This window comes from Sciurus vulgaris (assembly GCF_902686455.1).
Source record: "Sciurus vulgaris genome assembly, chromosome: 3".
Taxonomy (NCBI): domain Eukaryota; kingdom Metazoa; phylum Chordata; class Mammalia; order Rodentia; family Sciuridae; genus Sciurus; species Sciurus vulgaris.
In genome coordinates this window covers 114,926,330-114,947,497 of record NC_136463.1, presented here as the reverse complement: position 1 = coordinate 114,947,497, position 21,168 = coordinate 114,926,330, and the positions used below count along the sequence as shown (strand labels likewise).

Sequence of the window (21,168 nt, the reverse complement as noted above, 5' to 3'; positions counted from 1 at the left end):
ACCATCATGCAGTACAACCATCACTATTGTAGTTGACACTGAGCTTAAAAAGATAAATAAGATGCAGTGATGTTCATAAAATGTTATAAAAATAAAGAAAGCTGAGTACAGTGGTGCATGCCTGCAATCCCAGAGACTTGGGAGGCTGATGCAGGAGAATCACAGATTGAAGGTCAGCCTCAGCAACTTAGCCAGACCCTATCTCAAAGTAAAAAAAAACTGAGAATGTAGCTCAATGGTAAAGTGCCCTGGGTTCAATTCCTAGTTAAGTAAGCAAATAAGCATGGCCCCTTTTCAAATAGAACACCATGGAATCGCTGAACACATGACTATATAACAAGGTAGGGAAAGGTCCACAATATAAATTGTAGAAGAAAAGGACCTATTGTTGTAAATGTGAAAAATAAATGGAAAAGCAGTAAAGATAGACTATTAAAATACTTATGTGGGGCAATGGAGGATGTTGAGGTTTTGTTTTCTATTTCACATGATCTTACTATTGTCAAGTTGTTCTTTTAGTGACCCTTCTTTGTTGGGTTGGAAAGTGAGGTAAAATAATCAGAATCGAACCCTGCAGAAATGAAGCTAACATCAATAAATTGCAAATGTTACTCATCTCAAACTGAATGGTAGCCAGGAACACTGTGTAAGGCACAGGAAAGTAGGAGACACCAAATTCCTCCTGGAAGAAGTGTTCCCAGAGAGGAAGTATAGCTGTGCCTGCTTGGGTAGGACAGAGGGGCTAAATTTTAGGAAATGGTGTTGTTCACATAAAGAGTAATATGTATTGGTTTTTTAGGTTGAAGTTTTTAAAAAGTAAAGGCCCGGATAGTTCCTTACTTGTTGTTAGTTGAGGAGTTTTTAAAGTAACTAACATTAACAGAAAGAAAGCTAATGATGGTTGCTGAGTGATCTGGTTTTCCAAAATTGTTGAAGAAGATTCTGTCAAGGGCAGTTTACATTTTGCAGAATATTGATTGAGATAAAATACTGCATGACTAGAAAAATGGGACTTTGGAAGGAGAGGTCATTCCAGCTCTTAGTACTGTGATGTCTCATGGTGAAATGTACAAGACCTCACTTAGGACAGTCTGAGGAAAGGTCCATTCCAACATCTGAGCCCAAGTCACTGTGGAGTCTGAGCTTCAGAGGACAGGTAAAGAAATACCAGGCAGAGACGTGCAAGCAGTCATTATGGGCACCCCCACGTGGCCCTTCTCTCTCAGGAGGGATTGTCAGTACCACAGAATCAGGCATTCGTAAAATATCATCCCACTCTTAAGCTCTGTTGAGGGCATACGGAGAGTCCAGTAATGCCATGGTCTTAGGTGGCTCTTCAGAGGTGTCAGGATACTATCTATGATCAGTGTTTGCATCTGAGGTGTTGCCTTGGGCTTCTAACAGGTATGCAAGGTCACGGTCCCACCATGGTTGTCAGGCTTTGGAGTTCTAATGAGGAAGAAAATAACTTTTCTATCGGGTGATGAGGAAGAGAACCTGACCTGAGAGATCTCATGAGATATCTGAGGTCCACCCTTATTAAGGAGAAATTCATCCTAGAACACCTTGCATGTTTGGCAAAATAGTCAATTTTAGGTAGTGTATATAATTTTTATTATTTTAATTTCTGGAATATGTCTGAAATCACAAATCATGTTAGAACTCTTTGCAGTTATTGTTTTATACAATAAAGAGTTGCTAATATAGAAAAATGACCATGTAAGAGATTGCCGCATACTAATTTTGTGAAGGTAATATACCTGAACTTAGCTTTTGCTCATAGCCATATTACTAGCTTTTATGACACTTCCTGTTCTCAGTGTCTGCCTTCTAAAACACAACCCAAGGGGCCAGCTGAAGGATCCCTCTAGAATAAACCATCCCACAGGGTCTCTCTCCTTCAGCCTTTACCTGCACATTAGGCTCCCAAAAGCAAACTAAGGAGCATCCCCTCATTTCAAAGAACCACAGGAGCAACTGGTTAAGGACCTCTCAATCTGTAACAAACTGGAACACACACTTTTAAAAAGTGTCTTCAAGACACTGATCTGGGTGTTTTGTTTTTCTGTGCAGAAATCTAAATCCTCTTGCTCTTGTTTAGTATCATGGTGTCAGTTACAATAAATTAAGCCCTTTTGCCACCTATGACACCTGGATATTTCTTAAGTCTTCACCTAGTTTGCTTTTCTGGAGCACACAGAGAAACATTAAATTCCAGGCATAGGCTCGCTCTTGTCACCCTCTCCAAGTCAGTGGAGCAGCAATTGTGAAAGAAAGACAGCCGCTGTCCTCACATCAGTACTTTGCTTCCACGTAACATTTCTATTAAAGACAAATCTCTCTAAAACAGTACTCTGACCTGTAAATGACTAAGTGGGTTTTCATAAGATTGGAATATTCTTGTCCCCATTAAACTGCACGCACCCTGGAGGCGAGAACTCAGATCTGCCACTGTACCGCTGCCTCTTGTGTCGTCCCTGGCACATAGTAGAACATAAAAACTTAAACTGATAACTAGACAAAAGAGAATTTTGATAAAAGAAAGAAGCTGTTAGAATTTTATATTGCTTTACAAGCAATACTTGGGCACACTGAAAGAAACAAGGAGCCAGCAATGTGTAAAAAATGGGTCATTTCTACTTGTTACATTCTTTAAAATAAGAAATCTGCTTGACCTAAGATAAGAGATACCTGCCAGTACACACTGTTTTAACTACTTACCTTTTTGCTTTTAGAGGGGAATAAAAACATATCTTAATGCAGCACAAAAATCAGGTGGTAAATATAATTCATTTTTGAAAGATTCAACTATATCTTGTTCCGTATGTTTCATTTTAAATGATTTATTCACAAACATGCCTTTACTATACATTCTAGAAAGCTTCATTGTCGCCTGAGACCTGCTTCTCTGACAGGATAGAATCTAGGTGAAAGCACATTGGAAGCACATTACATCCAAATAGGGACGCTGACTATTTAACAGGAGAGCTTCAAACATTCACCAGAGTCTTGCAGCTGAACTGCCTTCATTCACACCTGCCTGCCAACACAGCCTGAGGGGAACTTCCAGAATGAGCAACCTGGTCACTTTCTTTCCCTGCAAAAAATTGTTCTAATGGAGGAAAACAGTTTGTATCACTCTCACTAAGCACAGGAAGCTCTTTTTTAAAATTAGTTAAATTTCAGTCTAGGAGTTAGTTTTTATAAACCTTCTAGATAAAAGTGTCTCTCACAGTGAAGGCCCACTAAGTGCCAGCTCCACAGAGTTTATTATGCTCTCTTACCTTGTAGGAGTATGTAGAAGTAAAATCTTATAACCTTATATATCACTGGAGAAAACATTCTGAGGACCTTTCTAGATGTGCGGAAAGTGAGATCTTGCCTTTCTGCATCTGAGTTCTGTCCTTCATTGTCAAGTGAGGCCACCCACACACACAGCACCTTCCAGGCCCGCTCCTGTGCATGCCTTCGCGTTGACCCAGGAGCCTGAGGAGAGTGTCATTGCTAGAATTTTAAGTAGCATTTGCCCACAAAGGCAAGTAACTTAAAGTAATTCTAGATATTATAAGTCCTTATTCACAAAAGAGTTTGTCCTTTATTCCCTCCTACTTGGATGCTTTCTCAGCTCTAGTTTCCATCTGCCCTTTAATGACCCTGTAGTAGAATTTAAAATATCATCAGTGATTAGGAAACTTTCTTACTTCATTGTATTTATTCACTTTCTGTAATTGTTGAAGGTAGAAATTTCCAAAAATCAACACAGTTTTTTGAAAAGATAAGTAGTACAGTTCATCTGTATTCTGGGATTTGTCTGCAGTCTATCTTCTTTCATATCCAGTTCGCCTTCTGTGGAAGTTCCATATTCAGGAAAGCCTGGGGTAGAGGGATTGGAGACAGAAGATAAATAAAGGAACACATCGTAAAGTGGGAGGGTCAAGTCTCACTGAAATTCTCACCAGACACCTAACCTTTTTACCCTTCATTCCTCCTACCTGTATTAGTCCATTTTTCATTACTATAACAAAATGCCTGAGGCTGGGTGACAATAAAGAAAAGAGGTTTATTTAGCTCATGGGTATGAGGATTCAAAGGTACCATGCCAATATCAACTTGCTTCTTGTGAGAACCACATGGTAGGTGGTAGTACCATCTGAGAGTTATTGCAAGGCTAAGCCAGAAAGCAATCCAGGGTTTGGGCTTGCTCTTGTAAGAACATAGGATCCTGCAAGAACTACCTCCATTCCTTCTTAGGAATGACCGAAGGACCTCCCAGTGTGCTTCACCTAAACATTGCCACACTGGGGACCAAGTTTCCAACATGTGAACCATTAGGAGACAAATCATATCGAAACCAAAGCATGCCCAGAGTACAGTTGCCATTCAGAAATGACGCCCATTCCAACCCATTCTTCAGTAGTGGTTCAACTCAGAGAGGGAAAAAGTGTGCCAGCCAACAGCCTAGACAGCTCACCGAGACAGAATTACAGTTTGGTGTTTTGTGTTGTTTCTTTTTTTTTTTTTTGGCAGAGAAATGTTGAAAGACACTATTGCTTCTACCCTGTCATTAGCGGGTGGGTAATAGTGATATAAAATAAGAGATGAATTAGGATAATAAGCAGCAAAGGAGAAAGGAGTATATTTTCCACAAGTAATATTTTTCTCTTCATGGTTATTTAACTTTGAAACAGAACTTGAAAGTAGTAATCATGGTTCTGCAGTAGACAAAGGATGGAATGTGGGAACCAGAAGGGAAGGTGTGAGCGCCTTTATTACATTAACTAGACGCATGCGGGAAAGTGCACAACTTCCAGGAATGCACTGCTGTTTCCATCTCAGAAAAGCAAAGAAAGGGAAGTCACAGGTGGCCTATTGTGCTGCCATGGTTTATTATTATGTCTCCTACTTCTAATGAATATGTCTCCTTTCAAGGAGTCTCTGCCTCTTTTCTGTGTTCATCACTTGGGTTTCTCTTTGGCTCGTTTTGTGAGGTGGACACTTGGTAAAGCCACACCAAGTGGGATGATTCAGGTACAGATGTCTTTAAATGGGACAGGCAGGTGTTAGCAGCTTTCCCACAGTGGCAGCCTTGTTCCTGTGTCCCAGGAACAAATGAGGTCTGTTTGTACCCATTCGTAGATTCAACCGCCAGGTAAAGAAGAAATGAAAGTAGAAGTGCCATTTGCTTAGGCATGGGAGAAGCAGTGATGACAAAACACACAGGAGGAAAAGCAGACACCAGAGAACACACAAAACTGTTAGAAATGCTGCAAATAAAAATCCGGAGTCCGCGATGCAAAGGGGGACTTGTTTTCCACCGGGAGAAGTGGAGATCCCTCTGAGGAATTTTAATGGGAAGCTACAGGTGCATTTTCAGGGGAGGGGCACAGGACAGCCCAGTCCTGTTTTCATTTGAAGATTATTTGGGTGACTGTCTAAAGGTGGAATTGTAGAGAACCCAGAGTGCAGAGAAGTGCACAAAGCCCCAAAGTCGAACAGGAAGATTCCTTTGCTTCTTCAAAGGTTTTCCTGATGCTCTGGTTTGGAACTAGTAACCCGTGTAGTATTCTATGCTGTTTTTTTTCACCAGTGACTAATTTCAAAAGGGTCTGAACAAGCTTTTGCCTCCAAGTGTTCTATCAGTTCCCTGGTAGCTCCCACACAGCTCCTCCTGAAAAAGAAACCCCGTTTTGTTTGTCATCTGTGCACATACACAATTGCGGTTTCAAAATATTTTTCCTGCTCACTCAGCTCCTACAGAACCTTTGTTGTGCAAATTTGCGGATGGAGGACAGAAGAAGAGACAGAACCCAAACAAATACATCCCTAATGGAAGACCATGGCACAGAGAAGGAGAGGTGAGACTTGTAAGTCCTTTCTTGAACCTTCAGTGTGGGTGTGCAGTCATGGCAGCTCTGAAAGGTCCCACCGGCGTCTCTCCTCAGCTGCCCTGCTTCTCAGGAGGTACCCGGATCACTCCTGCCTGCCAGCATCTTCCCATTCAAGTGGCGCTCAGACTGAAACACCTCCCCATGTGTGCAGGCGCTCACCAAGTGGCAGTTCTCCAGATAGATGGTGGAATCAGCTATGTTTACCAGCAAGCTAAATTGCTGTGAAACTGCATGAGTGTTTTGAAGGTTTTTTTTTTTTTTTTTTTTTTAAGTCACGGTTTAGGTATAACCATGTAGAAACATATAACATTCACAAAGTAAATAACATGAAAATAAATGTATTTGTCGTCGAGGAGTTTTTTTTTTTTGGGGGGGGGTGTATATTTAATCTTATTCTTTTGAACAGGTTTTTTTTTTTTAAACCTTCAATTTCTTAATGAATTATTGGGCCTCCACTTCTCTATATTTATTTTCAGTGAATTGTCATATAATCTTTTAAAATAGCATTCAGGTCCCAGAATATCTGGAGAAAATGCTCTAGAATCTGGACCGTCCAGCAATAATCACTAGCCACATGTGGCCATCTGTATACTTGAAATGTAGCTGTTTTGCTAGAGAGATTGAATTTTCTGTTTAATTTTAAATAGCTGCATGTGGCTAATGGCTACCATAAGGGACAGCACAGGTCTAGAGCTTAAGTCTCTTACTGAGCTTATAATTATGCTTGGCTAACAGAAACCCCCAGTTTATCAATTGCTGCGGTAACTGTCTTATGTTGCAATGTCTAAGAAACGGGGTTATCAAATCCTGCCTTTCCAGCTGAACATTTGTGTCCTTCTCTTTCCCATAGGCTGGCATGACACTCACTTACGACCCGACCACAGCTGCTATACAGAATGGGTATGTTGTTAAGATAAATACATCTTGGCTTGAGGGAAATTAAAGGTGGAAAATATCATTTTTCCATGAATTATTCCATTTAAAGGATTACTTAATACAGGCTTTTGTGTTTATTCTAGATTTTATCCTTCACCATACAGTATTGCTACAAACCGAATGATCACTCAAACTTCTCTTACACCCTATATTGCATCTCCTGTATCTGCCTACCAGGTTTGTACCTTTAGGATTTGTCAATAGTGTGACAACTTATGCATTGTGAATCTCTGCTGCATTTTTATGTGTCTTAAAATTCTGAACCTTTATAATGAAATTTAACTCAAATTTTATGCAGCTTGGATACCCAATTTAGAATAAGCTGCTTTTGATTTGGCAGAGCAATTTGCTTTTATGTACAGGAAAATATATAAAGCCAGGGAAATGGTTGTCTGTTGTCAGTCTTTAGAATCACAGCATTTTAGAACTGAGACAAACCCACCTACTTCCTTCACTGCTGACCCAGCTTTTAGATACCATGTGTCCCAAAAACTGAAATTTAGAGAAATGCCATTAGGCAAAATACAGTGTACCTAGCCTTTATTGCTTTGTCAGCAGAATAAAAGAAGTAAATATGCTAATACACAAGGGTGTGTCTGTTACTTACATTAAATAAGCAATGTAGATGAGATTTGAGATCTCCCACCAAAAGAAAAAAAGAAAGGGAGAAAGAAAAAAAGAGGCAGCTCCCTGTTTATGTTATTTTGTGAGGAGGCTTTACCTTAAATTCCCAGCTGAGAAACATCTATTACGTAGCTATCCTAAGGCCAATCTGATTACACTTCAACTTCTCTTCTACATGAACCCAGGGGTGCACATGCCCTCTCCCCCGCGTCAGAGTCCCTCCAGCATGCTTACCGCCTGCTCCAGACAGGAGCATTCTAACGGAGTTCAGTTGCTGACATGCAGGAAGAGAGTTCTCTTCTCTTGACTGTTGGGATCCTATGTGACTAAACTAAACTTCGGTGGGTTCTTGTTTTAACAATTGAATTAGATGTTGTAGTCCTGATTTCTGATCATAGGAACTACAGTATCAAATCCAACAACTGTGTTATTGAACTTCTGTAAACCTGTTTCCTCATCTTTAAAATGGGGATAATAATAGTTTCTCCCATAAACTTGGAAAAGTTACAAGGACTGAGTCTATGTAAAGAGTTCTGCACAGTATCTCATGCATCATTAGCACTCTAAATATTAGCTGTGAATACTATTACTGGCTTATAATAAAAGCATATTAATTGTACCTCTTAAATAATGAGTTGATCAACATAAGCCATTGTCAAAGCTGGTTCTGTCTAAAAGGCATGAAAGTAGCTTTGAATAACAAAGATGAGTAGATGCACTAAAACTGAAGGGCTTTTTTTTTTGTTGTTGTTGTTGGTTTTGTTGTCATTTTGTGGTGCTGGGGATTGAACCTAGGGTCTTGTGCATGCGAGGCAACTACTCTACCACTGAGCTACAACCCCAGCCTAAAACTGAAGTTTTAAAGTAGTAATCACCACCTCCCTCAACTTTTAGACTATTGTATGTTCCTTCCCCTGGTTGTCACACATTTTGTTTTCTTTGTTCTCTGAGAGTTGTTTATACTTATTATGGTTCTTCAACCTGCTGGGTATAGTAGTCACTCACTTAATACCTTTCAAGTTGTGTGATGCTTAAGAGTCCTACATTTTCCTTGCTTCTATAAGATTCAGTGAAATCTGCTTCAGTGCATTTTCCCTAATAATTCCTTGTCTGATATTAGAGGTAATCTTGAACTGTCTGAACTTAGAAATCTCTCGTATATGTATCATTTAAAATAGGGGCATGTATAAGCTTTTTCTTGGGCAAAGGAAAGATTGTATATATTAATTTCAACTTATGTTACTATAGATATTTTAGCTATTAAGGTATTTTCTCCACTACCTTTTCCTTTCTTTAATATGAAATCAATGTGCATTTCAAAATCACTTCATAGAATAAAAAATTAGAAGGCCAATTTGGTAATAAATTTGATATAGCTAACTGGAAACAACATTATCATTTCAAAGGCCTGGTTTCCTCTCCTGGGCATTCTGTATACTAAGATCCGTGTGGAATTCCATTCCATTTGCCTGACATTCAGTGCCATAGCATCTCAGATGGATTCTTAACCCCATACGTTCAGGGACCAGGTAGGGCCAGTGAATGAGCTTTAAGTGACCTGTGCTGCAGAATGTCGCTTGTGTGTGTGCAATTAGTGGGGGTGGGGGGGAGTCTCTTTCTTTATTAGGTTTTCAAGGGAATCTGTGACCCCAAAATGGTTAAGAACCAGTGGTAAAGAGTGCATAGAGCATAGATTATTATTCCCATTTTAGAATTGGGGAGTATTGAGGAATAGAAATTGACAATAGCCAACTTGCTCCTTAAGAAAGAAGATTGGATTAGGTGTCATAGCTCCTCAACTTCATAATGCTGAAGTGAATAGATCATGAAGGACACTGAAGCATATCAGACTGGGTGCACTTGGCCCACGCTGGGGTGTAGGGAGCTGCTTGCCTCCCCGTGATTATCCAGTGAGGGCCCCCAACTCATGTTGGAGTGGGCCTTTCTCTACTAAACCACCATATGCTTATGCAGTTGGATTTGAGAAATTAGCATATGCAAGAAACTACAAGTACCCCGATGGGGAGAGGCTGCAGTCCATATAACTGAAATGTTAACAAGGCAGAAGCACTTAACTTTGGTCTGCCTTAGGTGGCAAAGGAAACCAGAGAAAACAAGTATCGGGGCTCTGCTATCAAGGTAAATCACAATGCATTCTTCCCCCATGACTCTTCCCCATATCCTCTCTGTAGAATCTCTGAAGTTAACACTAGGGGACAGGATACAAGAGGGTTTTGTTAAGAATTGGAAACTGGACATATTTTTAAGCTACATAGACTCTGGAAAGCCGTGGGCATCAAAAATGGACCGATTTGTTCCTCTCTTGAGTGGCAGACTACACAAGCTAAAATTCCTGCCACAAAGCCTGACCCTCACATCGTAGTTCTCAGTTCAGAGGGTCTTCTGTGTGGATGCCCTTTTAACTGTAGATGTCAGATCTAGTTACTAAAGTTTAATTTCCTAAATCTGAATTTCAGATATTTGTTTTCCACACTAAGTAGAAATTATTAACCACTATGCAAGATTTCTGAAACCTAATGTCCTGAGTATCAAAGAGAGATTGGATTTGGTTATTCTTAAGTAAACCCATACTTTAAGGGTTAGTTTCTAATCAGATGTGCTGAAATTAATCCTCTTTCATCCATATCCTAAAGCATCTAGTTTATACCTTGATTGTAACACTTTTCACTAATTTATTTGAGACGTTTACTTGCTTATCTTCTCTGCTTTAGACAGTAAATTTCTCAAGGGTGGGTCCCACGTCTTATTCACCTTTTTCTCTTTGTTGCCTGATACTCAGCAAATACTTCTTGAGTGGGCAAATAGAAATTGGTTCTAAATAATCATTTCATCCCATTCAGAGTGACCAGTTTGCCAAGAACTCTAACTGCCTTAATCCTTTTACGCATCGATAGTATTGTTTCCTTATTTTCCTTCTATAGATTTTTAACACAGTTAAAAGAGAGCTAGGCAATTATTACAGTGGAAATAATGTTTCTTTAAAATCCTTCCTTTTCTAGGTGCAAAGTCCTTCCTGGATGCAACCTCAACCGTATATCCTGCAGCACCCCGTAAGTTGTTTGCCTCAGTGGCCTAATGTTCTGCCTGCAAGTAAGCTGTGTGTGTGTACTCTTTGGGTTAAAACTCCTGGCCAAAGGCGGTATGGGATTTGGGAAATTTTACACATGGAATATGAAAATGCACAAGTTAAAATGAATCAGTGGTAAGCATTAAGTAAATTTGTTCCTAAGAATTTAAGACAAACTGTTTGAGGCAAGGTACCACATCTTGCCCATACCAGTTCAGAGGGAGGTCATTCAACTGAGTGACTAAATGTTTTATAATGATGAAATAGCTCTCATTTTTTATTCTATTTAATGCAAACATAAAGAAAAGAGAGATTTTCATCCATGGTATGAGCCTTTCTGGAAATCAGGAATAGTGAAATGTAATACATTCTTTGATAAATAACAAATGTGATTTCTTCAGTGACCTGAGCATTTGCTGATCTAATGTATAGCTAGTATTACTTTTTCTAAATGAGCTACCCTTTGGAACAAAATCACAAATAAACCTAAGAATGCTCACAGTGACATTATAGCATGCTTGCTATAAGAAGGCCCTAGATTTGAACCTCAACTTTCTAGTGACAGGTACGGAATGGGAATCCTGATGAAGCAGTTCACAGTGTTTGTAAGATAAACATAGATCTGTTGCTTAGGAAAAGAACTTGACTCTTGGTCTTAAGATGAGATGGAGATTTGTCCCAGGATACCTCCTAAAGTGGGCACTACATACAATACATGACTGGGTGTTTGAAATAGCAATCCAGCTATAACTAGTTTTGAACAAAAAATGCTTGAGATGACCTTTAGGAAGCAAACAAAACAGGTTGATGTGGTAACACAGGAAACAATCTCTATGATGCTTATGAATGTACATGTATTATGTGATATATACACATTTATACTGGTGCACATACATGCACACGTGAGCATGTGTGGATTTGTGGTGTATATTATGTATACATGAGAAAAAAGATCAGGAAACTACTTCCCCATTTTCTAGACTTCTGAGTCATTTTCATGTTACTCTGTGCTTTTGATAATACACATTAAAAATAGAATATATCTTTTTTCCCTTTGGCAACTTTTAGAGATTGCACATATTTTAATTTAACATCCTTCAGGAGACATGGGAAATGTGTACAGAATGTTCCTGAGAATTCATTACTGTTTCCCACCCAGATTCAAACTGCTTGCCTGCATGCCTGCCTCTGCCCACAGCTGTGCATCTAATTATCAATAATTAGATTATCAATAAAACAATTTAAAGAGATCTGTTACAATGACACCGGACTATATATTAGTACTTGTATGTTAGGATACTTGCATTCTCAGGTAATTAGCCAATTGCAAAAGTAAGAGGAATGGTAAAATTCGCAAAGTTTATAGGAAAAATTGGACAATTAAAATCCAAAAATAATTAATTAAATTTGGATGTATACTGTCAGTGTACCATGAACCAAATATTAAAAATGATGACAGTGACAACTGTGCAATCAGTTTGTGTTTATAATACAATGCTGAGTTAAAAGCAAATACCTGAGATGAAATTCTTCATGTTCTCTGATTGCATCTAGATGGAAACATGCAGAGGCAGGGAGAGGCACAGTGCTAACATGGTTGTATGGGAGAGGCTGGATTATGAGTGATTTTTTTTTTTTTCTTTCCCATTTTCTTTAATGTATTTAATTTGGTTGAGTGCAGTGGTGCACAGCTGTAATCCCAGTGGCTCGGAAGGCTCAGGCCAGAGGATTGCAAATTGAAGGCCAGACTCAGCAACTTAGTTTGACTTCATCTTAAAATTGAAAGGGCTAGGGATGTAGCTCAGTGGTAAAGCATCTCTGGGTTCAATCCCCAGTACCCAAAAATAAAAAAACAAAAATTTGATTTTTAATGACTAATATTTTGTAAATGAAGTGGAAGAACCTGGAATTGGTTAATGTTCCCTCCTTTGGCACCAGAATCACAGAAATTTCTGAGAACCACCAAGTTAAGTGAGAATGTGCTCTTGATCCTAACAACTGAATCCTGAACCAAATGACTATCTGTACAGAACATTTGTAAACAGATCACTATTATTGGCCCTGTTGTTTCACAGCTACAGAAAACATCACCTGTCTTTTTTAAGCATTTATAACCTTCTCTGGCCAAGGATAGTCTGTAGTTTGTGTTTCCTGTTACAGCTCCTCCTGCTGGACAAACTTCTCAGTTAAGTGAGTGGAGAGTTTAATACAGGAATTTTTGTGAAGTGAATATCAAAACACCATTTCCCTTAACACTCTTACAACATCTCAGGAAAAGCAATCTATAAGAGTTTAGGACATTGTTTACTGTCAATACCCCTTGCAAGTCTGAGAAATGTCATTTTTGCTTCACGTTACTCACGAAGGAATTGCCTTTGCAAAAGGTAATTAGAATCTCAACTCCCCTCAGTTTGCCCTTTGTTGCTTTTGTCTCCCATCCACAGGGTGCCGTGTTAACTCCCTCAATGGAGCACACCATGTCACTACAACCTGCATCTATGATCAGCCCTCTGGCTCAACAGATGAGTCATCTTTCACTCGGCAGCACCGGAACAGTAGGTGGCAAATTAATATCATGTGTCTCTGCAAATAGAGGAGAGTAAACTAACGCAGACCTGTGCCTTCCCTGTAGAATCACAGGCTCTGTGATGCCAGTCACTGGGCCTGATTCCATCCTCACCCCACATTGCCTTCCATAAAGGAAGAACTCAGATATTTCTTGATAAAGTGAAGAACTGAGAGTCTGTTCACTAGGTCTCCCTCTTGCCAAAATACAGCACCCACACATCTAGCTTCTACAACCAGTGTCACTGTGCCAGCATCATGAAGTACCGTTTCATGCAGCAAAGGATGCAAGTGGCACATGGTGGCCAAGGCAGGAAACATTCCCTCACCTATCCCTTCTGTTGTGGAATTTGAGAGCATGAATCATGATCTTCATGACTTATTTCACTAGAGTCCAGGGGACTTGGTGGGGTAATGAGGTCAGGCTGGTACTAGACCCATGTTGGTTTGTTTATAGTTGAAATTGTAAGAGATGCCCACAGAAGTTTGGTGCAACCTGTATCTCTGATAGCTCAAAAGAACAAAGGGTGTTGCATTTTCCCCTCTTAGACTCAAAACCAGCAGCAACTTCTTGTGCAGACTTAAGCCAGGGCCATACACAGCCCTGAGATAGACTAGAAATGCCTCCTGCCTTTGGGAGTTAGTGACTTCAGCACCAGGAAATCAGGGCTTCCTGGCCTAATCTTCAGTGAAAAGGTCTAATATAATAAGTCTTCCATCCTTGGGCCTCCACCTGTAGAAACAGTACTAGAAAACAACTCAAGGTCTTTGAGAAAAGATCATCTAAAATGACACGTTAGTGATATTGAATCATTAAAGACTACAAACTTTAATGATCTTCACTTGTGTGCTTCTTGGTAGGAAATCCAAAGACAACATGAAATTTATAGTTTGACAAATTCAAAAAGTAGAAAATAATGACTTTGCCTTCCATGTCACATGTTTACATCTACTGATAAACCTTTGAGGGTGGCTTATTTAAATCTCTTCTTTGAGAACTCCAAATATTTTATATCCAGCTCAAAATTCCCTGAGTACTCCCCATTTTGCGTGGTTTTCCGTTGCCCATCCTGACGACCTCCTCCTTTTCAGTACATGCCTGCAACGTCAGCTATGCAAGGAGCCTACTTGCCACAGTACGCACACATGCAGACGACGGCGGTTCCTGTCGAGGTTGGTGCAGTGTTCAGTGGCCAGTCTAGCAATGGGTAGTTTCAGAAATGGGTGAATTAAATAGAACGCAAAGCAAAATCTATCAGAAGTCAAACATTTGCATAAAGGATTGAGTTTAGATGGAATATGTTATTTTTGACTACAAAATGTAATTGTTAAAAATTAGGGTAACAACATCCAGGCCACAGCCCCAAGAATACCTAGAAATATTTTCTAAGCTTGTAGCACATTTTACACCCCACCAGGGCTCTGTCTTGTTGCCCCTAAAATGATACGGACATATTACGGTAAAATTGGAGTTTGTGATCCTAGTCCTAAAGATTGTATCAGTGATAATACAAAAAGAAATCAGTCATGATTCAGCTAGTTAATTAAAAAGGAAAGCTGTTATGGCAGGCATGGGGAAGAAAGCCATACCTGTTTTTATAGAGTCCGTTAGCGTGGCTAAATAACTCTTAGTTCATGTTATGGGAGATGCTGGTATGGAAGAAGTCTGACATCTGATTATGACTGAACAGGAGGCATAGCATTTTCCTACACAAAAGTATCCTTAAAATTCCAAAGAAAGGGAATAGAGTTGTGACTCCATGGTAGAGTGCTTGCCCAGGATGTGTGAGATTCTGGGTTCAATCCTCAGAACCACATATAAATAAATAAATAAAATTAAAGATCCACTGACAACTAAAAAAAATTAAAAGAAAAAAATTTCAAGGAAAAGTACTCAACACAATTGATCTTTCCCACTAGGCGCTAGGCAGAACCCAAAGGCTCCATTTCCAGGAAGGGCCATAGAACTGTGTCTTATTATTATTTGCTTTTGATTGTGCAATTATGGCAATCACAATTGCCAGAACCCACAATTCCTTATCAGCAATTTTGAAACCCTCCAAAAACTTTGAAAATAAAAATCCTCTTTGTGACTATCTTACTAGCAAAAATTCTGATCTTTAGAAAAACGAAACTTGAACTGAGACAAAAGGATATCTTTGTCCCAAGTTACTGTGTTTATTCACTGTTCAGTATAGAGTTACTGATGTTTGATCATGAGGGACATCCCCAAGTCCTACTTGGGGATATTATATGATATACAGTATATTCATACCATGTCTCAGATTCTAAACCCTGGAAATGCTGAATTCCAAATCACATCTGACTCCACAGAGGAAAAGATTAAGAAATTTGTTTGCTAAATGTAGCTTAATCAGAATAGACAAGTCAAAGATTTGAATGGGAGGTTCGTAGTCTATCAGACATTTCAGCTACTTGGGGGAATGATTAATCTAAAAAGCTCTGCATAATATTAGAAATTCACTTTAAAAAGTGCTTATTTTCAGGTGAATGCCTTTGACTTACACTTAAGTAGCAGAGTTAGGATTTTATCACTGACATGTTTAATCTGCTTTGCTTTGTTGTAGGAGGCGAGTGGTCAGCAGCAGGTGGCTGTAGAGACATCTAATGACCATTCTCCATATACCTTTCAACCCAACAAGTAACTGTGAGGTATGAGAGAAAGTCTCCATAACCAGAGCACTATCAAGCAGTCTATGGGTCCTTTATCAAAATGATGTTTAGAATAACTCAGATTCTATCATACTTGATTTTATTATGGCCAGGGCATCCAGTCACACTGAAACATTAAAATCAATGATTTTGCAAATTTGCAGATTCACTCTTCTGTGCAAAAAGAACAATGCTTTCTATTGAAATCAAAAAATACTCTCTCTCTCTCTCTCTCTCTCTCTCTCTCTCTATATATATATATATATATATATATATATATATACAGTGAAATCTGTAACATCTTAAAACAGGTACCAAACTTGTCCTATAATACAAGTATCCTATATTGTATTGCTCGAGTACTCAAAACTAAAGGCAGTATAGCATAAGATGTTGCTTTAATCAAGCATTACAAGATTAGCAATATCTTGGCTATGAGTTTTTGACTAATGTCAGTGTCCTTAGATCAAAATATTGTATTCCCACCAAATATCAATTTTTTTTTTTAACTTTACCATGTATGTGCAACAAATAGCTATGTGGAACCTGGTTTCTGGATTGCCCTGGTGACAATATAGATTGTTGATTTTATAAAGTCACCCTTGATCTTGGAGACCCACATGAATTGGCTCTGATTTCGTTAGAGAGGAATGTACTTTTGGAAGTCCTAGATTGAAAGGCAGATTCAAGACATTGAAAATGACTTTCAGGTCCAGAGTTTGTATCTCCCAAGTCTAACATCAGTGATGAACACAGCCTGTATCAATACACCTCTTTAAAAACAAGACAAAGATTACAAGCTCCATGGGTGTTATATCAAGTCCTCAAAGCGTTTGTCTTTATCTTTCTCTTACAGATGTACAGAAGGGTGTTCTTACATGAAGAAGGGTGTGAAGGCTGAACAATCATGGATTTTTCTGATCAATTGTGCTTTAGGAAATTATTGACAGTTTTGCACAGGTTCTTGAAAACGTTATTTATAATGAAATCAACTAAAACTATTTTTGCTATAAGTTCTATAAGGTGCATAAAACCCTTAAATTCATCTAGTAGCTGTTCCCCCGAACAGGTTTATTTTAGTAAAAAACAAAACAAAAAAAAACCAAAAAAAAAAAAACAACAAAAAAAGATTTTTATCAACTGTTATGATGCAAAAAAGACAAAAGAAAAAAAAAAAAAAAAGAAAACTTCAATTTTCTGGGTATGCACAAAGACCATGAAGATTTATCCAAGTGCATGACCGGATTTTTGTGGTTTTGTTCATTTTGTGTTTAATTTTTGTTTTCTTCAGCTGTATGAAATGGGCTTTCTGAAGTTTAACTAGTCCGACTTCACCCATGGTGTTCTATGCTTGCAGTGCGAGTGTTGCTGTAACTCAGTGTTGCCGTCACGTCTCTTTCCTTAGCTTTCCGTTTTTCTTTCAATGTAGTGTGAAGTGTCTTATCCTTTTCTATGAATTCCAATTTGCCTTAACTCTTTTTGATGCTGTAGCTGTTTCAGTAAAAGTTAGTTCAAACTAATGATGTAGAATGCTTTGACCAAATGAGCTGGTCTATTATGCCTTGTAAAACAGCAGCATAGGGCTTTTAAAAGGTAGTCAATAAAAGTTGCTGAAATTTTGGCTTTTTTAAATATGTAGTAGGTGTTTTTAATGATTTTTCACATAATGTGTAAGGTAGTGAAATGCAAGAAGGGAAAAACTGTTTTGTGTGAAACACATTTTCTGACTGGGGAACTTTTAATAGGGTTAAAGCATTTGTAAGGCTATATGCCGACAGTTTCCTCTGATAGTTTGACTGATTTAGGAGATCTGCTGTATGATGCAATGTAAAGTCTTTTTTGCCTTTTTTCAGGAAGAAAAAAAACTAATAACTTGATGTTCTAGATTTAGTGTAGGTAGCGTTGGGGCTGGGGGAGGGGGGCGGGGGAGGGGAGTCACCGAATGTTTTGTCCTTCCTTTATACTAATGATAGTGCTTTAGAATGAGAATTATGCCTGCGATCTGGCAAACCGAAAATAAAAAAATAAAAAAAAAAAATAATGTTGCTATTGCAACTAAATGGCAAAAGCTAAAAGTAAGGATTTCTCTTCAAACATAAGCTGAGATATGAATAGAAGCGAAACGATTGGCTACTAGCTCTCTCTCTCTCTCTCTCTATTAGGTAAATTTGAAAAATAAAAATGACTTGGCACTTTTAAAGGTAACTTCACCAAAGACCGAAGAGCCAGTAACCAGTAGCTCCAACTTGTCTCAGCATCACATCTTCTGTGCTCTTTATTTTTGCCGGACCAGTTTGCGGTTAGGAGAATGTGCCTTTTTTGTACCTTTGAATTTAGGTTTTATAATTTTAATTGATGTATGGACACACACAAACAAACAAAAAAGCATGAAGGAAGATTTGGATCCAAGCAGTGCCACACTTTACATCATCACTACAAGTGTTCAAGTGTAAAGAAAACCAATTTTGAAACTATGAAATTCCTGATTCATAAATACACAGTTATTTCTACTTTAGTACATATGAGATGATTCACTGTTATTAAAGCTCTTTTATTAAGGCAATTGCGTATGTTTTAAAAGCAATGGTAAATTAAGTTGTCTTCCAAAACTGTGTACTTGTCTGGTCAGCTGTGTATGATCAGTTATCTACCTCAGAGTCTATTTTCTTTTGTGCTGGGACAGGTTGCTGGCCCTCCCTGTTTCCACAGACCAAATCCTCCTAGCTCAGGAGCTAGGGCTAAGCAGTTATTTCTTTTGAGTATTTTTTAGTTCTTAAATTTTATTGCTTGTATTTGATTATAGATGTCAGTGACATTTCATAGTTTCAAAAGTCCTTGCTGCTCTGAGAAGTGTAGATTCTAGTGAAAATTACATAGTCATAAGAGAAATGTGTTTGTTTTTGTTTTTGTTTCCTTTTTTTAAAGTTGTGGTATTATTGGTTCTACGCTCCCTGGAATATTACTGCTTTGTGAAAGTCCAGACTGAACGCAGCACCCTCCATGTACCTAGTACATTTATAAACCTGGGTCTCTCACTACTTGATATTTTTGCATTAGTTAAGACAGAAATTTGATAGCTCAGTTAGAGGGGAGGGGAAATCTGCTGCTAGAAATGTCTGAACTAAGTGCCATACTCGTCTGGGTAAGATTTGGGAAACATAACCTCTGTACATAAAAAAATAAAAATAAAAAAAAAAATCAGTTAAACATCACATAGTAGACAGCCATTAAATTATAAAAAATTAATTTATGAAGAAAGACCTTTTGTACAGATTGAAAAAAAGATTTTCATAGAGATATCTATATGATCAAGAGAGTTAATTTTTTATTTTTGTTTTACTAGTGCCACAAACTTGCCAGTGGTAACTTATTTGTCCGGTTCAAGATAACTCTGTAGTTTTCTTTCCTAGGACTTGTTGTTAAACGCCAAAAGACATTTTTGAACTGTACATTTGATCAGATTGTTAGCTTTTTCTGTTTTATTTCTTTTGAGAACCTTTGAATAAAAAACATCTGAAACTTTATTCTTCCCTGTTGATTTTTTTCAAGAAGATTAAATGTATATCAGAATTTCATTTCACTTCTGATCTTCTTCAGCTCAGTAAATTGGTTTGGGAGTTGAAAATTATGTCGAGTTCAATATGTACTCAAAGTACATTTTCTTGAAAAGAACTGGAAAAGCTTCTACCACCTTCTTGCAGGTTATTTAAATACACATAGTGACTAGACACATCAACCATCAACCCACCACATCTCAGCAAAATTCCAGTCTGAAATATGCCACTCTCAGTCTGTCTTTGGTGTTTGTTTTGTTTCTTTGACTATGTTGGTTATCAAACTCAGGGTCTGCACGCACTGGGTAAGTGCTCCATCACTGAGCTACAGCTCGAGCCCTGTTGTTCTGTCCCAGGAGCGCTTAACCACGGAGCCACATCCCTAGCACTTTTTTGTATTTTATTTTGAGACAGGGTCTCTCTGACTTACTTAGGTCCTCACTAGGTTGCTGAGGCTGGCTTTGAACTCATGATCCTCCTGTCTCAGCCTTCTGAGCCGCTGGGGTTTGATCTGTTCTTAAAGACCAAAAAATCAGACCCCTTTTCTTCCTCCTTTCCTTACTGCCACCCTTTGACAGTTTCACTGCTTAGATGAACAGAATAATAATCTCCCACCTGTGGAAGCAAGCACATGGGTAAGGAAAACAGAATGATCTTACCCAAACCTTGTGACCATGGCCTCCTTTAAAGTGACCTTGTTTATCTGTTCACAGTAGGAGGCCCTTTGCAGCATTCACTGAGGACTTGGAGGGGGGAAATCTCCCCTTTCCCTCACTGACATGCTTTATGGGAGGCACTTAATACAGGAAATTGACTTCTACCCAAAGTGGATTAAATGTAATGGAGCTGTATAGTATTTGGTTTTCTGCTGTCGTGGTTTTGTCATGGAGGTAAAAGGAGTGGGCAAGAAAAATACCCACTTTCCTCCACTTCTGCATGCCTACCCTGAATGGCCATGGTGTACGATGTGAATTAGCTCAAGGGGAGTTAGAATACTTCACTTCACTGACCCAAGAAGCCCTGGTACTTAACACTTTTCCAGAAGATACAACACGTGCCCCTGATGCTAACTAGTGCTTCAGAGAGAGAGAGAGAGAGAACAGGAGAGAAACCTGGCCTCTCTCAGGACAATCAGGGATGTAGGAATCTTAAGTGGTTGGTCTCATTTTGCATATCATCTACATTACGTGTGTGTTCTTTCACATGACTGTGACCAAAGGTAAGAAGATATGCTATTTAAGCCTTTTTTTTTTTTTTTTTTTTTTTTTGGACACTGGTACTTGAACCCAGAGGGGCATTTAAACACTGAGCCACATCCCCAGCCCTATTTTGTATTTAATTTAGAGACAGGGTCTCACTGAATTGCTTATTAGCACCTCACTTTTGCTGAGGCTGACTTTGAACTCACGATCCTCCTGCATCAGCCTCCCAGGGTCTTGCTAAGTTGCCTTGGGCCTCAGCCTCCTGAGCCACTGGAATTATGGACATGTGCCACCATGCCCAGCTAAGAAATCTTTAGTTACAAGTCCAAGGGGTTTCCATCTGGCTGCATTATACAGTCATCCCTTGGCATCCACAGCGGATTGGTTTTAGGACTCCCACAGACACCCAAATCCACAGGTGCTCAAGTCCCTATATACAATTTGCATACAACCTATCCACATTCTTCCATATACTTTGGTCTCTAGATTACTTATAATACCTAAAACAATGTAAATGCTGTATATAGTTGGTATGCTGTATCATTTAGGAAAATCTGACAAAACAATATGTGTTCAATGCAGACTTTCCCACTGGGGACTGGTTAAATCCACCAATGCAGAACCCATAGATAAAGCAG

At 38.8% G+C, this 21,168-nt stretch overlaps 1 protein-coding gene and 1 long non-coding RNA gene across 9 annotated transcripts in view; one reads left to right on the top strand and one right to left on the bottom strand.

The window, feature by feature from the left end:
- RBMS1 (RNA binding motif single stranded interacting protein 1) overlaps positions 1-16,961 on the top strand; it is a 204,802-nt gene extending 187,841 nt beyond the window's left edge. For 3 of the 8 annotated variants that reach the window (XM_079131820.1, XM_079131819.1, XM_079131813.1), the window contains exons 7-15: positions 5,749-5,864; positions 6,739-6,788; positions 6,908-7,001; positions 9,540-9,587; positions 10,469-10,519; positions 12,981-13,091; positions 14,194-14,274; positions 15,690-15,774; positions 16,631-16,961. In XM_079131820.1, coding sequence (XP_078987946.1) covers positions 5,749-5,864; positions 6,739-6,788; positions 6,908-7,001; positions 9,540-9,587; positions 10,469-10,519; positions 12,981-13,091; positions 14,194-14,274; positions 15,690-15,767 — 629 coding nt within the window. In that variant the 3' untranslated portion in view covers positions 15,768-15,774; positions 16,631-16,961. The remainder of the gene's footprint in view (positions 1-5,748; positions 5,865-6,738; positions 6,789-6,907; positions 7,002-9,539; positions 9,588-10,468; positions 10,520-12,980; positions 13,092-14,193; positions 14,275-15,689; positions 15,775-16,630) is intronic. The other 5 variants (XM_079131814.1, XM_079131815.1, XM_079131817.1 and 2 more) reach the window with 3 other exon arrangements.
- The window catches only part of LOC306656532, an 84,689-nt gene continuing 64,343 nt past the window's right edge, over positions 823-21,168 (bottom strand). Inside the window, exon 6 of the long non-coding RNA XR_013762544.1 lies at positions 823-3,873. This is a non-coding gene — a long non-coding RNA (uncharacterized lncRNA). The remainder of the gene's footprint in view (positions 3,874-21,168) is intronic.